The sequence below is a fragment of the Chanos chanos genome, chromosome 15 (genome assembly GCF_902362185.1).
Source record: "Chanos chanos chromosome 15, fChaCha1.1, whole genome shotgun sequence".
NCBI lineage: Eukaryota > Metazoa > Chordata > Actinopteri > Gonorynchiformes > Chanidae > Chanos > Chanos chanos.
The window spans coordinates 10,851,757-10,874,941 of record NC_044509.1 but is presented as its reverse complement, the minus strand read 5'-3'; the positions used below and the strand labels follow the sequence as shown (position 1 = coordinate 10,874,941).

The following is a 23,185-nucleotide window of genomic DNA, read 5'->3' as shown; positions in this document are numbered from 1 at the left end:
TTTGCAAACCCAACCACAATTTTGCCCCATATTAACAATCAAAGAGCTCACTTAAAAATAAAGATGAATTTCTGTGATATGAGTCTTGAGACCTGAAGGTTCTCCAACCTGTTTAAACTGTCGTCCTAAAAATCCCCCCCCCCCCGAAAGGATGAACCAAACATGTTAAGAGTGCCTTTCCTGATAAAGCAGAGAGATTATTAAATGCAGTACAAACTGAAGATGACACATGTTCACTATAGTTGCTGAACAATGTTAGGTTGTCCAGAGTTTTCAGAGCTACCTTCAGAGCACAGTAACAGTATGAACTATGCAACTTCCTATCTAAAAAAAACTAAAACAATGAGTAAAGTTCTCATGTGAATTTACTGAGTATATGAGCTTTTTGGCAAAATATGAAAATGCATTCGAAAAACGAACAACATTTTTGACAAGGGAGCATGGATGCCCTGACATCTGTGTAGTTGTGTGTGTGTGTGTCTGGGACAGTGTAATCCTGGCAATAGACGTCTATAATAAACTCTAATAAAGCTGTTGAACCGTTTTTATGATTCTTCTCTCCTGTGACTTTTCTCTCTCTCTCTCTCTCTCTCTCTCTCTCTCTCTCTCTGTGCCTCTCTCTCTCTCTTTCTTTGAGTAGATTTTATTTGCAGTTCGCTCAGGTTTCAGACAGGGCTCCAGACAGTTGGAAATCTGTCGTATCTCCTGTACCCGCCCACTCAGTCTATGTAGATTATGTGAGGAGGGAAAACACATCCACAACCGGAATGCTAACCTGTCAAATAATGCTTATGACAGCCAAGAGACATGGATCTGAAATGCATTGTATAACACGGCGTATCTGATTTTAGATCAGTGTGTTATTTCCCTCCCTGTGTGCCCCGACAAACAAATTTGATCGTTGAGATCAGTGAAGCATCTTGTTTTTTAAAGTCTCTGGTGCTTGACAGAGACCTAACACTGCACAGGTATTCACATCCTCACCTCCCAACCCAATATTAACAATAAACTATCTTTAATGTACCATGTCATAATTTATTTCATCAAACCACTCAATAATCAGTCACTTGACTGTTGAGTTTAAATGAATGTTTCTCATCAAGAAGCTGTGTGAGAGGAAATGACTTTCTCCGGGAATATTCCGGGCTTTTCCGACTGACTCCTTCAGCTTCTCAAGAAGCCTGTAGAACAAGAAAAAACAATCAATACTGTCTAAAGTAATAATTGGCTCAAGGTGTTTTACTGTGGACAAACTGAAAAACGATAGAGGAAAAGTGGTAATTGTCTTTAAGATCTTTGTTACCGTTTTCATAGATCAATATCTCTAATCATGACAAATCCCCAGAGAAGTTGTAGTTCTGGAGATATGTTGACCTGAATGGAGCTTAGTTTCGATTAAACTTCTATTTACCTGTGTGGTTTGTTATAATTAAGTCTTTTTGAAGCTCATAGGTGTGGTTACAAATTAAGGAAGCCTTGAAGAACCCCAAATTTTTCCATCCCATTTTAAAAAAACAAACAAACAAACAAAAAATGTAGAACTCAGTTAAAGCTGTTGGTACTTAACAGGAAGAGGATTCTTCTCTTACATCTTGTCAGAATGACAGCATATCCATCCAATCAGACAGCATAAAAATTGAATTATAGTTTGGCTCATGTAGCTGATGCCCTCATCCAGTTCACCTTACAAACACCGCTGTCTATGTCAGAGGTCAGTCACCTTTCAGATGCCCTCTGGGGCTAGGTAACCAGCTCAGAGACACATCAGCTGTCGGCTGTAATGCCCGGGGCCTGATCCAACAACCGCAAGCTAATTCACTTACCGTCATGTCATTTCCACCCGTCACACACAGAACAGTACTTCAGTCAGAATTCAGAGGTTAGCCAATAAGAAAAGGACTCTCTAGTCAAGCACCAGAGAGAGAGAGGGAGAGAGAGGGGGAGAGAGAGAGAGAGAGAGCAGTGACATTAAGCGTGTGAAGTGTGTAACTGTCGTTTTTGGCGGTTTGAAGGGTTGCGAGAGATTGGAGAGGGGGGCAATCTGGACTGGTTTTTAAACCTCCGTTTGTTTCTCACTAGGAACAGGCTCCACAGCGTTCCACGAAATCACCATCCCACGCCGTCACCCTGCTGCACGATTTCAGGAGGTGGTCTCTAGAACTTGCCTCTGTCACAGCGAGCGTTCCAAAATACGATCAAAGACCAAAGAGTTCATATGGAGATAATCTTGAATATCTTGACCCAATTCCACCCTGTGGGCTTTCCAAATGTCTAACATGCATATGGTCCTTAACACACCCAACGTACACCTCAGACTCCAACAAAAATCCATCCTCTTTCATCTCTGTTTTTTTTTTTTTGGTTTTGTTTTGTTTGACATATTTTTATTTATTTATTTATTTATTTTGCATCTCTGATACAGTATCTCCCCAGACAACCAAGAGTGATAGTAATTCAAATGGGATCATGTTTCTTCAAACACAGATACTTCAGGCCGCAGCTTTGACAGCAGGGTCACTTCTCTCTGACACTTAGACTGCTGGCCACACCCCTCAGGCCAATGATTCACACATTTATTCAAAGGACTGTAAAATGATGGGTTCTCGACATTTCGTCTCCAGGGACCTGTAACCTAGGCAACAAGAGGTGCTGCTAGATGTCACAATTTATATATATATAGTGTGTGTGTGCATATATATACACACATATACACACATACATATACACACACACACACATATATATATATATGTATAGTGTATAGTGTCTTTCTCTCTCTCTTTCCCTCTATCTCTCTCTCTCTCTCTCTCTCTCTCTCTTTCTTCCTTTCCTAAGATGTTCCTTCGTTTATTCTGTTCTGCTAGTCCTGGATTCCAACCCTCATAGCTAAAGTGACAGCCTGTCGAGCACCTTTCCCGTTACCTTATCCAAGGAATAACCGGGGAGACGTTGCCCCAAGCTCCGACTCCGGTGCTGTTAGAAAGAGATTGTCACAGCAGTGGTTTCTTTTTCACAAACGGAGCATGACAGTGTGAAGTTTTCCGAAAGGAGAAACTGGTTCATAGCCGCTCAGATTAGGAGAGACTGAAAAGACTCGTTTTTTGGGGGGTTTTTTTTCTTTTTCTTTTTTTTTAAAGTAGAAGGATCACTGTATATCTCCAGCAGCTCCAGTTTGATAACCATTTATAGACGCATCATCAATAACACATCAAACATAGCTCTGACTCTGATGATAAAAGAATTTTCTTGATAGGGTAAGACCGTTCATTTCATGATGCTTTTGACGTCTTGTCCTTCCCGTTCGTCCAAGTGGCACTGACAGTAACATGAAACTGACAGTAACTGTTAGCAATGTGGCAACTTGAGACCTAATGGCTAATGGGATTAAGCAGTGACTGGAAACAATTACGCTGCTGCAGGACTTTGTAAATGAAGTGTGGAGCAAACCAAAAAAACAAAGAAAGAAAGAAAGAAAGAAAGAAAGAAAGAAAAAGAAAAAAAAAAGGAGGGGGGGGCTCAGATAAAGGCAGGATGCTTGCATGAGCTAAATCTAACACAATCACATTATTCCATCTAATCTCCATTTCAGTCACAGTCACCTCCTGCATGCTCATACCCCCTGTGATACTAGGCTCTCAGGATGTCAGCTGGAACCAGCTGTTTCATTTTGTGTGTATGAGTCACATGGAAGAGGAAGTTTACTGCGGTAGTTTGGGCCTATAGTAAACAGAAGTACACAAAACTGTGCACCTTCGTGTACACCAACATCTCTCTTCATTTTTTTCCATTTTTCCAACTCACTATCTAAAGTTTGAAAATGTATGTCTCTCAGTTTTTTTTTCGGAATGTGGTCCAGCAAACAACCGCGTGATATTTTACCACATTTCCGGTTTAATGGGGTTTTAAAGGGATGACTGGTCCGGCAGGTTCCCTTTCAATTTTCGCTCGGAGACAGCGTAAAACGGATTGAATATCCCATTTTACATTGGCAATATCAATTCATGTAATTCATGCAATTCATGATGTAATAAGAATCTGATGGCATAATAAAAAATTAACTGCGAGCAGCACTTCAATAAATTCAGGCCGTGTCACGGAGACGTCTGCAGAATGCATCCCACAATGAGGTTTGAATCGTTCTTGCCCCGTTTTTCATCTTTTTGTGCAAACGTTTGTTTTAGAAATGTTCTAGGGGTCTATGCAGACTCTAAAGCAGGTGATGGGCTGTCTTTCACCTCCTAGAGATAACGGCCAATCGATGCTAATTACCAGTGGTCCTCTGAGGCAGATTGCAATGGTGATTTTAACAGCGGCCATGGACTGGCGCACACACACACACACACACACACTAACACACCACCCCCACTCCGGATCTGCACCTTTCAGGTCGTGCTAACACAGATTTCCTCAGTTGTCACTCCCAGGAGTTAATGAATTCCTTTCATTGTTTTGCTTTCCCTCGGATATTACAGGTATGAGTAATGACATTCTGTAAGACTGTCACTTTTTAAATACCGATTAAAAGTGTCATTACACAGGGAGACCCTCTGCTGCTGCCTCTGGCCCTTAGCAAAGAAAGCAGCAAGGTTTTTATTACTGATCTTTGGTGAGCTCACTTCCCTCTCTGACTCTCTCTCTCTCTCTCTCTCTCTGTATGTGTGTGTGTGTGTGTGTGTGTGTGTCTATGTCTGCCAGAAATATGTCTGCAACTCTGTCATCATTTCTTTCTATCATTCTTTCTATTGTCTTTTTATAATTTCCATGCATTAGATGAGGTCTTTAGATGAAGTCTTCTGCCCATACATCAATATCTATTCATGACACATCATCTGTTTTTCTCCTCTGCATTTCCTCCTAAGGGAACATTAAGGAAATCCTTTTGAGGTTCCCAAAATGAAAGCATTTATGTAGTTTATGAACTGCTTATGAAAATTATTTTATCCAACTCCACTAGTGTGTGTGTGTGTGTGTGTGTGTGTGTGTGTGTGTTGGTTTACTAGTTTATACTTATTTTGCATTCTGCAATCTACTAATACTTTGTATCCATGTTTGCTTTGTATGATAAGGTAGGTATAAGAGAAGACAATATTAGTGATTAAATTGTGACTATATATGTAATGATCTCTGATGGACAGGGATTTGAAACCTTTGGGTTTTTTAGACAGGCTGAAACATTGACAGGATGCTGGCAAATGGTTTTAATAAGCAGGCAGCGGAGGAACAGCATCTAAATGAGTGCTTTTCTAATTATATTACAGGCAATTTAATGTGGATTATGTAACTACCTTCAGGTGTCTGCAGTCCAGGTACAAAGGGACCATACAGATCCTAGCACTTCTAAAGAAACTGTTAACGTCAGAGCTGAGGAACATTTCGGCTTTTACAGATGATGCACTAAATCCTCTCAAGGAGCTGGCTAACAAAATTAATTGTATGCTCCTGAGTGGTTCGACGTTGGCTTTGGTTGCTTTGAATTGATCAGGAGAAATGCAAAAGAAAATAAGAGAAAATTATTATTAGGAATTTGGTAGCACAGGACCAAACTGCAGCTGGAACAAAAACGGCTTCACTGACGCAGCATCCATGGTGAAGTGAGCGCCATTAAGAAATCGTGCTCCGGATCAAAGGGAATTCGGAATAAGAGGGAGAACACTGAGCACTTAAGGAACACTCCTGTGGGCTGGGAAACATGGTTTTCAGCTTAAAAAGACCACAACTTCCCATAACAGTAAATCACATGTTAGCACATGTTTGGAAGAGAAGACCATTGCATGCAGTAGAGCTGAGAGAGACAGTCTGCGCTTGCTGTAAACACCTGCCCACACACATATACAAAAACAACCCTTGAATTAAGTGGAAATTCAGACACTAGCGCATATTGGAGGCTTGCACAATGACTTTCGTTACGAAAGTCCATAAACTTTCCATTACCAAAATCTTTTAATAAGAGAAGAGAACTGTAAAACCTGCCTGTCCGCACCTTCTGACAGGTACATATATCGAATCAAATTCTTGGACCCATTTTAACATGCCATTTAAAAAAGAGATCTTTTTACTTTCTATAGTTCAAAAGAATCAAACTGATGAATCTACGTGGAGTCAACTAACCAGACATAAACTAAAACCAGCCTTCAGCTTCCCAGCTGTTATGTAGCGAATGTGTGGGAGAGAGAGAGAGAGAGAGAGGGAGAGAGAGAGAGGGAGAAAGAGAGGGAGAGAGAGAGAGGGAGAGAGAGAGAGGGGGGGGGGGGGTCTGGGGAGATCCGCATCCCCACAGCCCTACAACTGAGGATGGACGGTAAGAACCAAACTGTGAGACGGTGAAATCTAGTGAACGGTGAAATCAGAGAAAACGTCCAAAAAGACTTTCTTTGCGATGTAGCAGTGAGAGAGTGGACGGACATGCCTAATTGCATTGTTTTATATGACAAGACAGAAGCATACGGATGAAAATAAAAAAACAACTTAAAATTACCATGGTTTTGGTCAAACATACAGCGAAGAAGGAATATCACCAAAAAGAAGACAGGTGTATGTCCCGAAAGTGTCACCTCTTCGCCAGTCGAAAAGTGAAGCCTTTGCATCGTACTTTGTCTGCTGTTGGGTATAACGGATTATTCTCCGCAATGGCGCTTAAGGAAACGTTTTGAGCTCCGCAGCCCTTAGTCTGAATTGGTTGCTTTTTTCATCGCACTTTTGGGCACCTGTTGTGGTTTCTATTAATAGAAGCCGCACGGAAGTCACGAGAGAGACAGGAATTCGCATATCATCCAAAACCAAAAAGGTAAGCACCTGATACAAGCTCTCAACAGATGTGGCAAAAGGTAACGTAAATGTAACATTCGTGAGTACATGTCCTGTACGTTTTACTGCATAAAATCGGCGCAACTGTAGTTTGCAATGACCTGCGTACAGTACATTTCCGAATATTTTCAGTTTGACAATTACAGTTTGACACTATACTTCAGTAAATTATTACTGACTGACCTGTTTCAGCCCTGCTTCCAATGTCTTCTAATCTCTTCGCTGCAAAAATATTACTCTTTAAAATTGTCAATTTAAAATAGCTTTTTTTGGACAAACGCACACTGCGTAACAGGCTGCTTTTGACTAAAGAGGTAAAACGTCGCCAGGGGACATAACATAGAACAGGCAATGGGAATGTGAATTTAAAAAATACGATACTCATTGATGCACAGGACAATTCTAAACTGCTGGTAATTCTAAACTGTGGTACCATATTCTGCATGTGCGATCATTGCGAACACAAATTCAATAAAAAAAAAGCATGATTAATTTTTATTTTCACCCCGCACAATCGGGATAACTGTACTCTGATAATAAATGTATATTCTAATCAGTTGTTGGTATTGTTTGTCCATATCGATCAAACACCGTGGTCTCTGATTGGCTTGAAAGACCACATACCTGTTCCATGCAAAAATCACTATGTGATTACAAGGTGAGGACAAAAACCTGCAGAACTCTGTCAGCACCATATATGAGGAACCCTGCCGCTAAGGCTCTAACTGACTCGTGCTAGAAGCAATTCGCAATAAAACACACACACACACACAAAAATGCTCCGTCAGGAATTCGACGCTTAGTGGAGGCGACTCATTCTCAAGTTTAAACGGACAAGAATGGTGTCTAATTCGTATTGTACTCTTATAATGCCATTTATAAGTATAATTCTGAAGTTTTTGACAGATACAGCAGGGGCTTAATAAGAACCCTTTTCACAGTACGGTTGCCAGTCACAGTAGTAACCAATTCTTGCTTTCGGAAAGACTTCTCCGTGGGTTGGAATAGCAATGTCTACAAAGCAAGGGTACAGTTATAGAGTTATATAACATTCTGTGTAGTTCAGAACTAACTGATTTTGCCTCGTTAGAGTTACCCACCTGTCCTGAGCTGACCTACAACCCTATCTTTTCAACAGCATCTCAGATACATATCTGCAGTTGCTATCAGGATTATACATTACAGCTGTTGGAGAAGCTGTTGGAATTCTGTAACGTTGTATTTTCTCTGCCAACATTCATCAGTTAATCATTATACTACATGGCAGCTGCCCAGAACTCGAGGGGAACAGTTAAAAACGAGTGTTTACAGTTGTGGTGTTAGGGTGGGACATGACTGTTGACATATTTTATGATTCACTTACACAGTTTAAATACATGGATGCAGTACAGTGCTCAAAAACATGATGAAACACACTTGATGCTCTTGCTGTGTCAATACTAAGCTTTCATCTCCACTGCGCACAAAAGAGCCCAAATCTAATTGCAAAGAAAATCTGACTCCAGTCCACAGATTCTCAAGAGTACTGCTAATGGGATACAGGGTGTGGCGACAGTCATGTGAACACAGACCATAATGAATCTTATTACAGCCATGTTATTTCTTTCTCTGCCCTCATTAACCAGCATACACTCATTCCCTATCCATACTTGTCTGTCTTTAACCATTCTCTCCATCTGGGGCGCGTGTGTGTGTGTGTCTCTGACTGTTTCTACGTTGCTCCTTAGACTAATCAGAGTCTCGGTGTAGGATTTGCCTGGCAGCGATGTCGCAGCTGTACTACCGCAGAGCGGACAACTCGCTTCACAGGGATCGAATCCCGCTGCGAATCGTGAGGGCCGAATCGGAGCTGTCGCCCATGGAGAAGGCTTATCTGTGTGCCGTGGAGAAAGGTGACTACGCCAGCGTCAAGCAAGCGCTGGAGGAGGCCGAGATCTACTTCAAAATCAACATCAATTGCATCGACCCGCTGGGGCGCACCGCCTTGCTCATCGCCATCGAGAACGAGAACCTGGAGATCATCGAGCTCCTCCTCAGCTACAACGTTCATGTGGGGGATGCCCTGCTCCACGCCATACGGAAGGAGGTGGTGGGAGCCGTGGAGCTGCTCCTCAACCATAAGAAACCCAGTGGGGGCATGCAGGTAGGATATGCCATGGAACTCCCGCTGTAAGAAGTCTGAAAACAGTGCTGAGAAAGATCAAACATGCACAGAATGGTTCTCGTAGACTCAGACACAACACAGGAAGCGCATCTCACACCCCTCTGGGCCTTTTGTTTTTTGACTCCTTTAGGAAAGGCTCCTTCATCTCACCTACTTAGTGAGGCACTAGCCTTTCCCCACAGAAACATAGTGTTCCATCTTGAGTTCTAAATGAATCCCTCCTTTCTTTGCAGTATAATCAGAGTTCTGCAGACTGGCTTTCAGGAATGAGCCTCAAAGTGGATAAAACTGCTGTAACTACTGCTTGTTTTTTGCTTTTTTTTTTTGCCTTAAAGTGTAAACAGCACCTGTTTTGTGACAGGTGACTTGGGACTGGACAGTATCGGAAGCATGTTAAAGTAGGCAAGAAATGTTTTCTGTAAAAAGACTACACGGTCAGTTCAGGAGACTGGCAGATGCTCTTTTCCATGTAATGAAAATGGACGCGTCTACTAGCTTGGGCTTGAAGTTAGCGTTAACATGCAATAACATTTGGAGGATTTGAGGAAAGGCTATGACCATTTTTTTTTGTTTTGTTTTGCTTTGTTTTAGGTCATTACCGTAAACTGATATGTACTATTTGGTCTCTTATTCCTTTAGTTTAATGGTCCATTACGTGAATGGTGCCTCACTGGACTCAGAAAGTTGTGTGAATTGATCAAAGTGGCAGTGAATCCCACAGCAAAATAAGGTGCATTTGTCATATTAAATGCCTGCCAGAGGAAAATGTGTCTAATCCATTTTCCCATGCCTGGAAGGGAGACATATTAATCTCTGTGAGAGTCCGTTTAGTTGACTCAGATTACATATTTAGCTTTTTTCCCCTGTTGATGGGCCAAGTCAGAATGTGTATTGACAAACAATTTTGCGGCGTGTCAGCAAGGAATGGAAGTATCCTTTTTTTTTTTTTTTTTTTTTTGAGAGAGAGCTAGTGTATTTACTTTGTCTAAATCACCATGGGTGTCTTAGGAGAACAGCAGATACATAGTATTAGCAGACAAGATCTCCTGTCTACAGTTAAAATCAGAGACAAATTTAATTCTCAAGCAGCTCTCAACCATTCATACTACAATCAGTTTTTCAATATAACATGAGTTAGTTGTGGTAGAAGGAGTGACGCAGGATAGTTTAGCAATTCAGTCATTGCCACTGAATATTCGTCTTTTCACCAGTGTTTACTTGAAGCAAGTATCTGAATATAATTTACTATCAGTCCATTTGTGGCAAAATTGCATAAACGGCATACGTCTTCACTGGAGAGCACATCACCAAAGCGCCCATAGTTATTCATTTTGAACTGAAAAATACTTGTAATCACCACAATTCAGACGACAGTAATCAAAGCTAAAGAGCTTTCCGTGCCTGGCAACGCATAATGCATATGTAACACAAAGTTTCCAATTACCATATTCCTAGATCTTTTATCTTTCCATTTCTTCTTTACGAGTCTTATACAGATAGCTGATGATTTATTTATTTAGATATATATTTAAGAGTACTTTCTGAATGATCTTGCTTGACGAGCTATAGTTTTGTAAGTCAGACAAAAGATGACTTTGTGACATAGGTAGCTTTGGGAAGTGAATGAATGTAAGTAAATGACTATAAGTAATCAGTGTATAATTCTGCATAGATTCTCCAGATCTTTTTATGAGAGCCTCATGAGGAGGGCGAGACACAGGCAGGCAGAGCCTGAAATGCACATTACAGCGAATGGAACATCCAATTACATCCAAGTCTTTTTATAGTCTACCTCTGTCCTCTCATGACTCCCGTGAGCTATCGTCCACGTTCTTCGCTATTCTACGCTTTTCTCCTCTCTTTTCGCAAGGTCCCGCCTATCCTGCTGGACAAGAGGTTCTCGGACTTCACCCCGGACATAACGCCCATCATCCTGGCCGCGCACACCAACAATTACGAGATCATCAAGATGCTGGTGCAGAAAGGTGTTTCGATTCCCCAGCCCCATGAGGTGCGTTGTAACTGCGTGGAGTGTGTGTCCAGCTCCGACGTGGACAGCCTGAGACACTCTCGTTCCCGTCTCAACATCTACCGCGCCCTGTCCAGCCCCTCCCTCATCGCTCTGTCCAGCGAGGACCCTTTCCTCACCGCCTTTCGCCTCAGCTGGGAGTTACAAGAACTCAGCAAGGTGGAGAACGAGTTTAAGTCAGAATACGAGGAGCTGTCCCATCAGTGCAAGCAGTTTGCCAAGGACTTGTTGGATCAGACACGTAGCTCGCGGGAACTGGAGATTATTCTGAACTACAGGGATGACCTCAGCTTCTTCGAGGACGAAGGGAACAACGACCTTGCTCGGCTTAAACTGGCCATCAAGTACCGGCAGAAGGAGGTGAGGGCTTTCTTTCTCTGTTGCACTTGATTCCATGTAAAACCCTATGACATAACAGCCCTACCTGCATGTTGTAAGAGGCCCTCATTGGCTGATGCCATTAATTTGACATATGAGTAACAATACCACTGTGACAGATTTACTTGTATATACTTGACATATGAGATTAGAGACTGACCTGTCCTTTGGCTTGAAATGTGTTGATGTTGTGCAGATCTAGTTCGCCCCCTACTGTATATCAAAGGCATTGCATTTTAAAAGTGCTCCAGAATGAAGATTAAAGGCAACGATTGAGGTGTGTGGAGAATCAAATAAATGATTCAAATCTTAATCTAATTAGGTTTAGTGAACAGATACTCAAGTGCCTCTGCTGGACACTTTTATATTGTAACTAAATATAATGAAAGCGTGTATGTGTGTGTGTGTGTGTGTGTGTGTTTGTGTGTCGGCCAAATATATCACCTCTTCTTTTGAAGTGTAGCCCACTCTGAAGGCGGTGGCTGAAGATAACTTTAATATTGCTTTTTTTTTTTTTGGCAGAGGAAGGGTCTGCGTGTGTGTGTGTGTGTGGGGGGGGGGGGGGGGGGGGGGGCTGTTCAAGGGAACAGAAGCAATACACATAGGAGTGTGTGTCTGTGTGTGTGTGTGTCTGTGTGTGTGTGTGTGTGTGTGTGTGTGTCTGTCTGTCTGTCTCTGTGTCTCTGTGTGTGTGTGTGTGTGTGTGTGGGGGGGGGGGGGTTAAGAAATGTTCAAGGGAACAGAAGCAATACACATAGGAATGTGTCTGTGTGTGTGTGTGTCTGTCTGTCTGTCTGTCTGTCTGTCTCTGTCTGTGTCTGCATGTTGCATATGTGTGCAGGAAAACACCCTGTACATTCTACTCATCACACATCTTATTTGTGGCATGATTTTTTTTTTTTTAATATGAATGCCAATGGAGCATGAGTAGGGAGATGACTCATCCAATCCAAAGCAAATAAAAAAGATAATCATCCCTGGATTACGCCGACATGCCACCAGACGGAGAGAAAGCTCTGAGACCCAGCACCACGTGCAAATATGAACGGTTCTGGTCCGGGGGTCTTACTTTGATAGGGAACTTCAGACCTCGTTGTTCCCATAGTAACAGAGGATCTGATGTAGGCTGACTTGGGAACAGCTGCAGTTTTTCTCTCAGTCACTAAACACATGTGTATGCTCTGCAGTGGAGTTAATGTGGTATCTCAAAGCTACAGAGAGTAAAAGTGAATGAAATTGCGTATGTGTAAGTTATTATATTGTCGGTGGTGTACTAATACTAAGAATTTATGGAGGATGAGGTCACATCACTTACAGTCACAAAAGGAGAATGATAACCATCAATACAAGTGAAAAGGCAATTACATTCCATCCTTTTTGATGCAAATATCTTTTCCTGTGGCTGTATTTATTTTCGGTAACGATGTATTTCCTCCATTCAGCCACATCGTGTTTTTACTGGATACTGGGAATTGTATTCTCACGCAGTGTCTGGGGAAACCCAGAAAAAGACAAGATTGCTGAAGTATGATGAATATTAATGGCAGATTTCTGTGAGTTTACCCAGCCCTACCAGTCGCTTTCTTAGAGGATGTTCTCCGTTCCCTGCCAAATGCTTCAAAGTCATACCCAAGGCATTACATCACTCTTTGTTTTTATTATTTATTTATTTGTTTGTTTGTTTGTTTATTTATTTCTTTGATTCTTTAAAGTCGGCGACGGGTAACGCCGAACTATCTGTTGCAGATTTGTTCTTCTGTCTTGCCTGTTGTCACGTCATGTTGTTTTTGTTTACCTCCTAATCAGATTTCTGTGAACAAACCAGAATACATGTGGGGGGGGGGGAAAGTAATGCGGAACATTTAACACGCTCCGTAAGATATTCCTGAATCTGTTCACGTCCAATAGAATCCCAGGATGATGTCAGAGGAGACTTGTACACAAGGCAACGTTTTGCTTTTGAATCTGTTTCTGCTTTCCATACCCCGTGAAACCATATCCTGAGCCATTTCTGTGACCATGGAAATAAAAAAAGTAAATACTCTCTGTTTAGACAAGATTTTAAAATTATTCCAAAACAAACAAGCATCATATCACGTTGAGTGATTTCGTGAGCCTGTAAAAATTGGCTATATTTTATGACGTCGTAAAGAATATTTAAAAAGTATTTTGGTGGTTTTGGCAATTTGCTGGAAAGATCTGGTAATCCCCCTCATTCATTTCATTTGAGGCAGTCATGACAATGTGATGTCCCAATCACTGTGACTGTCACAGGCCACAGTATCAAGTCTCTCACCAGTACGAGCCAGGACACAGAGTACTATTCAGGGGTTCTTACAGTTCTTGCAGATAATAAGGACACAATACCTTCCAAAATTCTACACAGTTCTTTCAGACTTTGTTTCATCTTTGTGAGTACATTTTTTTTATTCACTTGCACTCCTGTACCCGTATGGGTAATCGTCCACCAGATAGTCGACAGTGATTGGAAACACATGTCCGTAAATCTCTCCAAAACATCACTATGTATTGTCAGTAACTGGCAAGGGATGCTGAATTCTCTTCACACTGATTCTGTGGGCTCTTCTCCCCTCTTACTGAGTAATGGCCTCAGTTTAGGAATGAAACCAGATGTGTTTGTGAGAACAGCAGTCAGGAGGTGGGATTTGAGTAGTCATGTGAATGGTTGTGCTGTCACACAAAGGATAGCACTGCCTTACCAATGGTCATATAATTGCATTGTCCCTCTAATACACATATGAGGTGTGGCTATTAAATAATGAGACTTGGCTTATGTAAGTCGAACCACAGCGCGCATGTGCGAACCACGTGGCGTACAGTGACCCCTGAATAAACATAAACAACCCCTGAAAGTTTCAATCCGAGTGCATCTTCGGTTCGCTGTTACGCATCGCTTGAAGTAGACGTGTTTTTCTGACGTGTCAGTTCAAAAGTCGAGCAACGCATCAATTTAAAATTTTTGGTGAAATTGAACAAAATGGTTACTGAATCTCTTCATATGCTAACTGAAGTTGATGGGGAAGAATGCATGTCACGTGCATGTGTGTTCGAGAGGCACAAGAGATTTTGTGAAGGTCGAGAGGATGTTGAAAATGATGAGCATTGTGGACGCCTATGCACGTCAAGAACCGGCGAGAATGTTCAAAAAATCATTCAAAATGATCCACGACTCAGCATGAGAATGATTGCAGAAATGGTCTCCATCGACAAAGAGACTGTTATTAAACAGTCATTAAACAATCATTACAATTGGATTACAGCATTAGTTTCATTATTTAATAGCCACACCTCGTATATGTCCAATGTAATAACAATGCCCATTCAATACACATATGTCATATTACATTACACATATCTATGCCATAAAAGATATAACTACACTACCAAGTTTAGTGGCCATGAAATAACATTTCTTTCTGCATATATACATATATGATTATGAATGTATGTAGCAATGTCCTTATGAATCGTGTATATATATATATGTGTGTGTGTGTGTGTGTATGTGTGTGTGTGTGTGTGTATGTGTGTGTGTGTGTGTGTTTGTGTGTGTGTATGTGTTACAGTGCCCTGAGATTCTTAACTTCCTCTTTTCTTGCCATGTGCTGCACAGATGGCTGTGGGCAAGATGTAGAAAAGTCTTGTCCAGTTTTTGAAGGGATGACTATTTGATATGATCCAGACTTAGCAAAGAGGGGGGAAAATGGAACAGTGCACCAAGGCTTATTTGACTTTCCAGTTTTGTCTGCTGAAGTAGCACTTGATTCTCCTCACTGATTTTCCCTGCTTTGATTCTATCTCCAATATATTTTTTATCATACAACTGATAAAAACTTATAGTAGCAAAACCCTTCTTCGTCTCGTTCCAATGTCTGATTAAATTCAATACCACCCATCTCTGTTTCTTGTTTATGACTGGGCAGTTTGTAGCTCAGCCTAACTGCCAGCAGCTCTTGGCTTCCCGCTGGTACGGCGAATTCCCTGGTTGGAGGAGACGTCACTGGGCGGGGAAACTGGTCACCTGTATCTTTATCGGCATCCTCTTCCCCCTCTTCTCCATCTTTTATCTCGTTGCCCCCAAGAGCCGTTACGGGCTCTTCATCCGCAAACCGTTCATCAAGTTCATCTGTCACACGGCGTCTTACCTGAGCTTCCTCCTCCTACTGCTGTTGGCCTCCCAGCACATCTTCGCCACTGAGAAGCCTGGTTGTGACAAGCAAGGGCCTGCCCCCACCGGTGTGGAGTGGATGATCCTGCCCTGGGTCTTAGGTAATACTCGATGGCCCAGTGCACCAGAAGTGAATGTCAGCCATTCAAAAAGTGTTCAGAAGTACTTAATGAACTGCGAAGGTTCTTGAGACAACTTTTAAATGCTGGCAAGAAGGAGGACACAGATAATGTTACTTAACTGCATAATGTGCTTAAGTGTAAGTCTAGGTATAATATAGGAACCAAAAATGTATTCAAGAGGCTTATTTATTTATTTTTTTTAATCTCTCTCCAGGCTTTATCTGGGCCGAGATCAAACAGATGTGGGATGGAGGATTTCAGGACTACATCCATGACTGGTGGAACCTAATGGATTTTGTCATGAACTCTCTGTATCTCACCACTATATCCCTTAAAATTGTGGCGTACATGAAGGTAACGTAATCCATCCGCCTGTGCAGATCATTAATTCAGCACTCAAATGCGAAATGGTATTCTTAAATGTCAAATCAGACCGGCTAATTTAGGCTGCATAATTTGGTCCCTGCTCTTGCACACCATGATAGATCTGTTCCCTTTTTTTTTTTCAACGAATATATGTTTTTAACACTTCTTAAATACTACGAGATAAAATATGATGAAAATGCGCAAACTGAGACTGTGTCTTTGATCCTGTCGTCTTTTGTCCGTCTCTTCAGTATAGCGGTTGCAAGGATAGGAGCGACTGGGAGATGTCTCACCCAACACTTGTTGCAGAGGCTGTGTTTGCCATCGCCAACATCTTCAGCTCTCTGCGTCTCATCTCGCTCTTCACAGCTAATTCTCACTTGGGACCACTGCAGATCTCCCTGGGTCGGATGCTTCTGGACATCCTCAAATTCCTCTTCATCTACTGCCTGGTGCTGCTGGCCTTTGCCAACGGCCTCAACCAGCTATATTTTTACTATGAGACGGATGGCATCAAGGTCAAGGAGGGCAAAGAGGAGAATTGCAAGGGCATCCGCTGCTCGGTACAGAATAACGCCTTCTCCACGTGAGTGGCCCAAATCCTCTTTAGACTGAGCAAAAACCAAAAACCGGATTTATGAGTTTTGTTTTGTTCGTTTGTTTGTTTTTTTCCTACATGAAGTATTTGGTTCTGAGTACATGGTTTCTTGTCATGTTTTCAGGCTCTTTGAGACACTGCAGTCATTGTTTTGGTCTATATTCGGACTTATCGCCTTGCATGTCACCAACGTCCCTGCAGACCACCAGTTCACAGAGTTCGTTGGGGCTACGATGTTTGGAACGTACAACATCATCTCATTAGTGGTCCTTCTCAACATGCTCATTGCTATGATGAACAACTCTTATCAACACATAGCTGTAAGCAAGCAAAGGGATTTTTTTAAACGTATTATACTTTTTTTTTTTTTGCCTCTCGGTTCATTAAACAGTCTTTTGAAGTAGATCAAATCCTTTTTTTTCTCTCCCCACTGAGATTCTTCAAGAATTCTGTCTCGTCATCTTGTAGTACATTCTTTCTCATTCCTTTGCATATATTTTGTTTTCATTGATGTTGAATATCTTTTTTCTCTCTGCCATCATTACTTGCCCATAGCCATCCACATTAAAAAATCAACACGATTGTGTTCTACAAGGATTTATTGTTCCGTTATCTCATTTACCTTCATCATAATTTCTGTTGTCTTTTTTTTTTTTTTTTTTGTCAGGATCACGCGGACATTGAATGGAAGTTTGCCAGGACCAAGCTGTGGATCAGTTATTTTGAAGAGGGTGGCACTCTGCCTGTTCCATTCAATATCATCCCCAGTCCCAAGTCAGTGTGGTATCTCATATGCTGGATAAAAAAAAACATGTGCAAGAAAGTGTCGAGAAGACCAGAAACCTTTGGATCACTGGGGGTTAGGACTTAGCTGTCTTCTTCTTAAAAAATATTCATTCTACTCCGTGTACTTATCATTCCAAACGCTAGATTTATGATACGAATGGCTATGTAAATATTTTTATGCGATAAGAATTATTACGTGAGCAGTGAACATGCAGCCAGTTTAATTGTGCGTTAATTGAGATGGATACAGAGCAGTTTGGTCTCTCAGACAGAGACAAATGCTGCTTTTTTGTATCTTTAAATGCAGTGATGCTGTTAGGCTCATCTGTTACTGCTTTGTGATTAACATGTGTTGTCCCCACTATGTGAAGTCAGTGCTACTGAATCCTTTCCATCTCTTCCAGAGACGTGCAGCGGAGAATGTTAAACTAAATCACCAGTATCAGGTAATAATGACACTGTCAGTGCAGGCTGCCCCATTGCTCTTGTCTGCACTATATCAAATATCCGTTCGAACGGTCGTTTTGGGTTGTCATTCTTTAAGGTTTCATCGTCTATATGTCTCTTTTTTTTTTGTTGTTGTTGTTCGTTATCTTTCAGGAAGTTCTTCGAAATTTAGTGAAACGCTACGTTGCAGCGATGATTCGAGATGCCAAGACGGAGGAAGGGCTCACAGAAGAAAACTTTAAGGTACAGATCATGATTGGCTCATTTTTCCAGGAGCTAAGTTCTTTGTCCATTAGGATTTGGCTTTGTGTTGCATCATTGCAGAAGACAGGATTTATGGTATGTATGTATCATCTTAATCTTCTGGATGAAATTGTTCTCCAGGAGCTGAAACAGGATATCTCCAGCTTCCGCTATGAGGTCCTTGGAATGATGAAAGGGGGCAAGGCTTGTCTACAAGGAACCAAAATGAACGCTGGAGCCACCAGCACGGCATATCCAGACCGCCCTCTTAAAGGACCTCAAGCAGCTCCCGGAGGACAAATGAAGCCCATGCTGAACCTGTTCGATGTCACTACCACTCTCCTCCAGCAGGGCGGCGCTAGAGATTCCCCCAAAAGCCCTGAGACCTACAGCGACATGGCAAACGGCTCCATTGCCCTACCATCGGAGAAGATCAATGCCGAAAGGGATTTCCCCAAAGACATTGCTGGACTGTACCACCAGTTACGTCACCGCGGGCCAAACCACCCTAGCAGGATATACTCAGTATCAGAGGAAGTTGGGGAATCTGACTCAGAGGACCAGACTCAAGATGGAAAGGATAACACACCGGCGGGAAACTCAGCCCAGAATACGTCCAAGCACTCGCATACGCTTAGCGTTGCGATAGAGGAGGAGACGGAGGTGGCAGAAGCCGAAGGAGAGAGGGAGAATATTTTGCACACCACGTGTCCTGACAGCAAGGAGAAGGGGGAGGAGAAGAACAAACAGTCATAGAAGACTAAGTCACACCAGAGTTTAAAAGCCAAGAGGAATGACAATCACAGGCAGAAAGAACCTCACAGGGGCTTTACCTCCGTTCTGTTTGGAAGTAGCAGGTTCATAAGGATTTATGGGTACGCAGGTAAAGAAAGACGATTGTGTTCGTGGGATCTTCGGTGTACTCCCAGCTCCTTCTGCTGAGGAGTTTCAGTCCACGCCCTAGGCCTGGACTCGCTGGATACCTACAAATGAGACTCAGGGATTGCTTGTAATTTTGGAAGTTTTTTTTTTCCAGATACAAGTTTGGTCTTTGCAGTAGCTGATACTATCAGCAATGAGAATATTCAGTGTTGCAATCCCCCTGTTTTTGTTTTTTGTTTTTTTGCCTCAAACCCCTTGCCTTGACTGAACTTACTGATGGAAGAGCAATAGCTTCACTGTTAATCACAGGTCTTTTAAGTCAGCCTTATTCAGTTCAGCTGTTTCTGTAGGGCAGCTTAAACTTATTTACAGATGTATTTAAATAAAGACTGAGGGAGAGAGAGAGAGAGAGAGAGAGAGAGAGGGAGAGAGAGGGAGAGGGAGAGAGAGAGAGAGAGGGAGAGAGAGAGGAAGATACAATCACCAAGGAATTTACTATCTGAATAATAGTCATTTCTATGCAACAATTCATTGCGCTCTCATTTGCATGACACAAATTTCTGTTGATAAATTTATCAGTACCTCCAGGGGATGATAAACATTGACTAATTTCACTCATATTTGTCGAATAAGAACTGGGGTTTGGTCCTTACATCTCACACAGGTGGTGTCATCCCTCCTTGTCCCATCTAACTGTGACTTACATATAAAAGACTATCCAGAAGGCTTTTATTACATTTCTCTGTGCAGTACAACAAATAATCAATCCATAATCTCTAGTAATCGACTCTTCTTTATTACGGAAGTTTTTTGGTGTGTGTTTAGGACACGTACAATACAAATAGTAAAATAAATTTAAGTGGGTTATGATTATTGAATTTGCACATATTGATGCAGGGAAACTAAACTGGCTTGTCTTACTCATTAGTGATTGTCTTAATATCAGTACTATTGTAACTCATGCACTGAAATCATGTTAGCTTTGTATTAACTCTAGTACTAGACCAATAATTCATTTGATGCATACTCTGTCATATCCCTTGTTTTGCTTATGTCATATTATCATATCAGTAACCACCGCATAACTGCTCCAGATACAGTTATTATAGCCTACCTTGAAATGTCTACATATTCATCATCATCATTAGATGCATTTAATATTAATCCTATTCATATCATATCCTTCTGTGAAAAAAACTCATAGTTTGAACTGTCTGTTCAGAAGGCCAGTGGAATAAAACAATAAAAATAATTATATATATAAAATTATTGTCTGACCCAGTGAGTTCCCTAGTTCCGTTCAACCATGAGTGCACCATGAATTGAAATATCCAAACATTCCGGGCGTTTCACGTTTCTCAGTAGGAATGATGCAGGATAATCAAGCACCGTAAGCAGCAAACATTTACATATTCAATTTGATTTTAAGAGATCTACAGGCCATTACAAACAAAATACAGATTTTTTTTTCTTCCAGCAAGGTCACTCAGTTGAACAGTTAATATCAATGCGAAATTAGTTACATGCTTTGTCGCCGTTGTTGCTGTTGCTAGGCGGTAGTCTTTCCTTGCCCCTTGCAGTGGCGTATGTGTGTGTGAGAGCATGTGTGTGTGTGTGTGTGTGTGCATGCACGCGTGTGTGCGTGCATATGTGAGTATTTTATATTATTCAGATTTATATGGAACAAATTAGTCCTCCATACCCTAAAAAATAACAATGCTTTGTGTTTGTGAAAGCCACTAGACCTCATCCCTCTCCCTGTCTCTTTGGGGGTGGATTCCTCTGGCGCAGGCCGTGTGAGATGGGGGCAATGGTTTCATGATAATTACTGTTGTGTAACAGGACTGTTACAGTGAGAACCCGTCAGTGTAGAAACACAGCGCTCATCCACTGGGTTTTTTTTTTTCTCTATCCAGTTACACAGTCATCGCTTCCAGGCCTTAATTTAAAAAGTAAGTGAAATGCTGGTTGAAATGCTGGTTCTCCCGTGGATGCTTTTTAAGTCAGTTTCAAAGGTATAAAGCACATAGCTCGTCATATCTTTACAGTCCATTTAACTCTATCTGGCGTGTGCTTTGCTAATCCGTCTCTCATTTGTCTTGTAAAGGCGCTTTGTCTCATCAAACATTCTTCCAACTGTTTTTTTTTTTTTTTGTTTTTTTTTTAAGATTCTATAATGAATTTTTGTATTGTCACAGCCCTGCCTGGCTCCGCCATTTGTTCCTTCTCTCTCTCTCTCTCTCTCTCTCTCTCTCTCTCTCCCGCCCACAGGGTGGAGCCAGTTGACAGCTGCTGGTGGTTACTTTAATTACTCCCTGGTGATGGTCCGCGGGGGGGCTCTCATTCCCATTACGTGGGGCCTCTCCCAATTTCTAGGACCTTCTGAATTTGGTTTTGTTTAGCATTGCACTACATGTGCCGATTTCAACACACTTTAATTTGAACCCTTAAACTCTTAAACTGATGTTTCTCCATTTTTGTTCAAATCTTCATTCTTTTTTTTCATTTTTTGTTGTTTGTTTGTTTTTTAATAAATAACCTTCATTAACTTAATCCGCATGTGGCCTCCCCTTTGATGTCGCAATGCCTTGAGCTGGGCGTTTGTAACAATGTATTTCAGTTGTCATTTAAAGCCATTAAAAGCCATTGTATCACATTTGTCATTTAAAGCCATTTTCATTACCTGTTGTAACATGCAGTGAGGCTAGGTCCTTCAACATGATTTCAAGGCAGTGGAGTTGTCCTGCCATGGGATTCAGATAAGCCTTTACATTGTTCCATTCATTGGTTTTTAAATTAATTTTATTAACACGCTCTCTTGAGCTCTGGCCATATCCGAATCTGTTCTGAATTCTAATTATTAACGTCATGTCCTTGATCTACTATGGAGTTTGCTTTAAAAGACTACCAAAAAAAAAAAAAAGTTACAATTGTCAAAAGTTATGACTGTCTTTGAAATTTGATTCAGCAGTTCTTAAAATTTTTTTTTTTCCACTGAACATGTCAGTGGAAGTACAGTATGTTAGTCAGTTTATGTTCGTTTCTTTGTAATTTAGTTTACTGGTTAACTGCCAGAGACACATGATATCAGTGCAAATCATTTGCAAATGTAGATGTAAACATAAACATTAAAACACACACTGATCTCTGGTCATTTGAGACATGAGCCGTCACAGTGCAGGTACCGTATGTTGCCATGGTATCGTTGTTTAGCATGGTGGTATAAGTTGGGTGTTCTGAATAACACATTACCGTAAACAGTACACACAGTTCCCATGACAAATATTGCGGTGACGCACTCACTTAAATGCATTATGCGGTATAGCTGAATGCTTTAGAGTCACTTGGTGAAATATATAATTGAAAACTGGGGTACAGAGCATTTGTCATTTGGTTTCAATGAGTTCATAGAAAAGGTAATTAGAGACAGCATTTGGAAAAAAACTTGTTTATTTCTTTTCCAGCTGTTGAAAGCACAAATGTTGTTTTATGAGGTGACTCCTAATCAAAAACGTATTATTAAGTAAAGGTTTTGGGCGGTCTTATTGGAAAAACGTTGTAAAAGTGATAAGTATAAAGTAATTAAATTGTATGACAGTTCAGAAAATCTTTCAAATTTGACCTTCTGTTTTTGTTTCCGAGGAGACGCAGGTTTTTTTTTTTTTTTGTAAAACATTTTCTAATGTTGTCAGTTTTCAAGCAGCTTCATGCTGCGAAGCTATTTTAATCAAGAGAGATGAATGTTGTGCTTTTAGAGTTTTTGCTCAACAGAGTAGTGCCATCCCTTCACCACTAGAGGTAGTTCCACCCACAATTTTTGCATTAGTGTCAACCTGGGACCTACACTTGCCTCACTATTACCTCTCTCTCGCTCGCTCTCTCTCTCTCTCACACACACACACACTCACATATCCCCTCTGAGTCCTCTCCCTATCGTCAAGTCCCTTTTCCCCTTGCTGACGGCCAGAGAATATGAGATAAGGGAAGACTGGTTTTGGCAGAGCTGTTCTCTGCAATGCTTCCATCTGGAGTTTTGACACATCCAAGTGGAAGCCTGAGGCCTAATCCATAACAACTTCTGAAATGTCACTACAGTGGCTGCACTCATTTTGGACGGAAGCCCAGAGATCAGAAAATGGCCTTAAGGTTTTGGGGGGGAAGGGGGGGGGGGGGGCGT

The 23,185-nt window shown here is 41.4% G+C and overlaps 1 protein-coding gene across 1 annotated transcript; it reads left to right on the top strand.

Annotated features, from left to right (window-relative positions):
- Positions 1–8,566: 8,566 nt before the first annotated feature.
- trpc4a (transient receptor potential cation channel, subfamily C, member 4a) lies at positions 8,567–18,882 on the top strand. The gene is made up of 10 exons (XM_030792213.1): positions 8,567–8,947; positions 10,839–11,357; positions 15,320–15,665; positions 15,901–16,040; positions 16,304–16,638; positions 16,775–16,970; positions 17,318–17,509; positions 17,841–17,882; positions 18,037–18,126; positions 18,268–18,882. The coding sequence occupies exons 1-10, from the start codon at positions 8,570–8,572 to the stop codon at positions 18,880–18,882; spliced, it is 2,853 nt and encodes a 950-aa protein (XP_030648073.1). The 5' UTR covers positions 8,567–8,569.
- Positions 18,883–23,185: the final 4,303 nt, after the last annotated feature.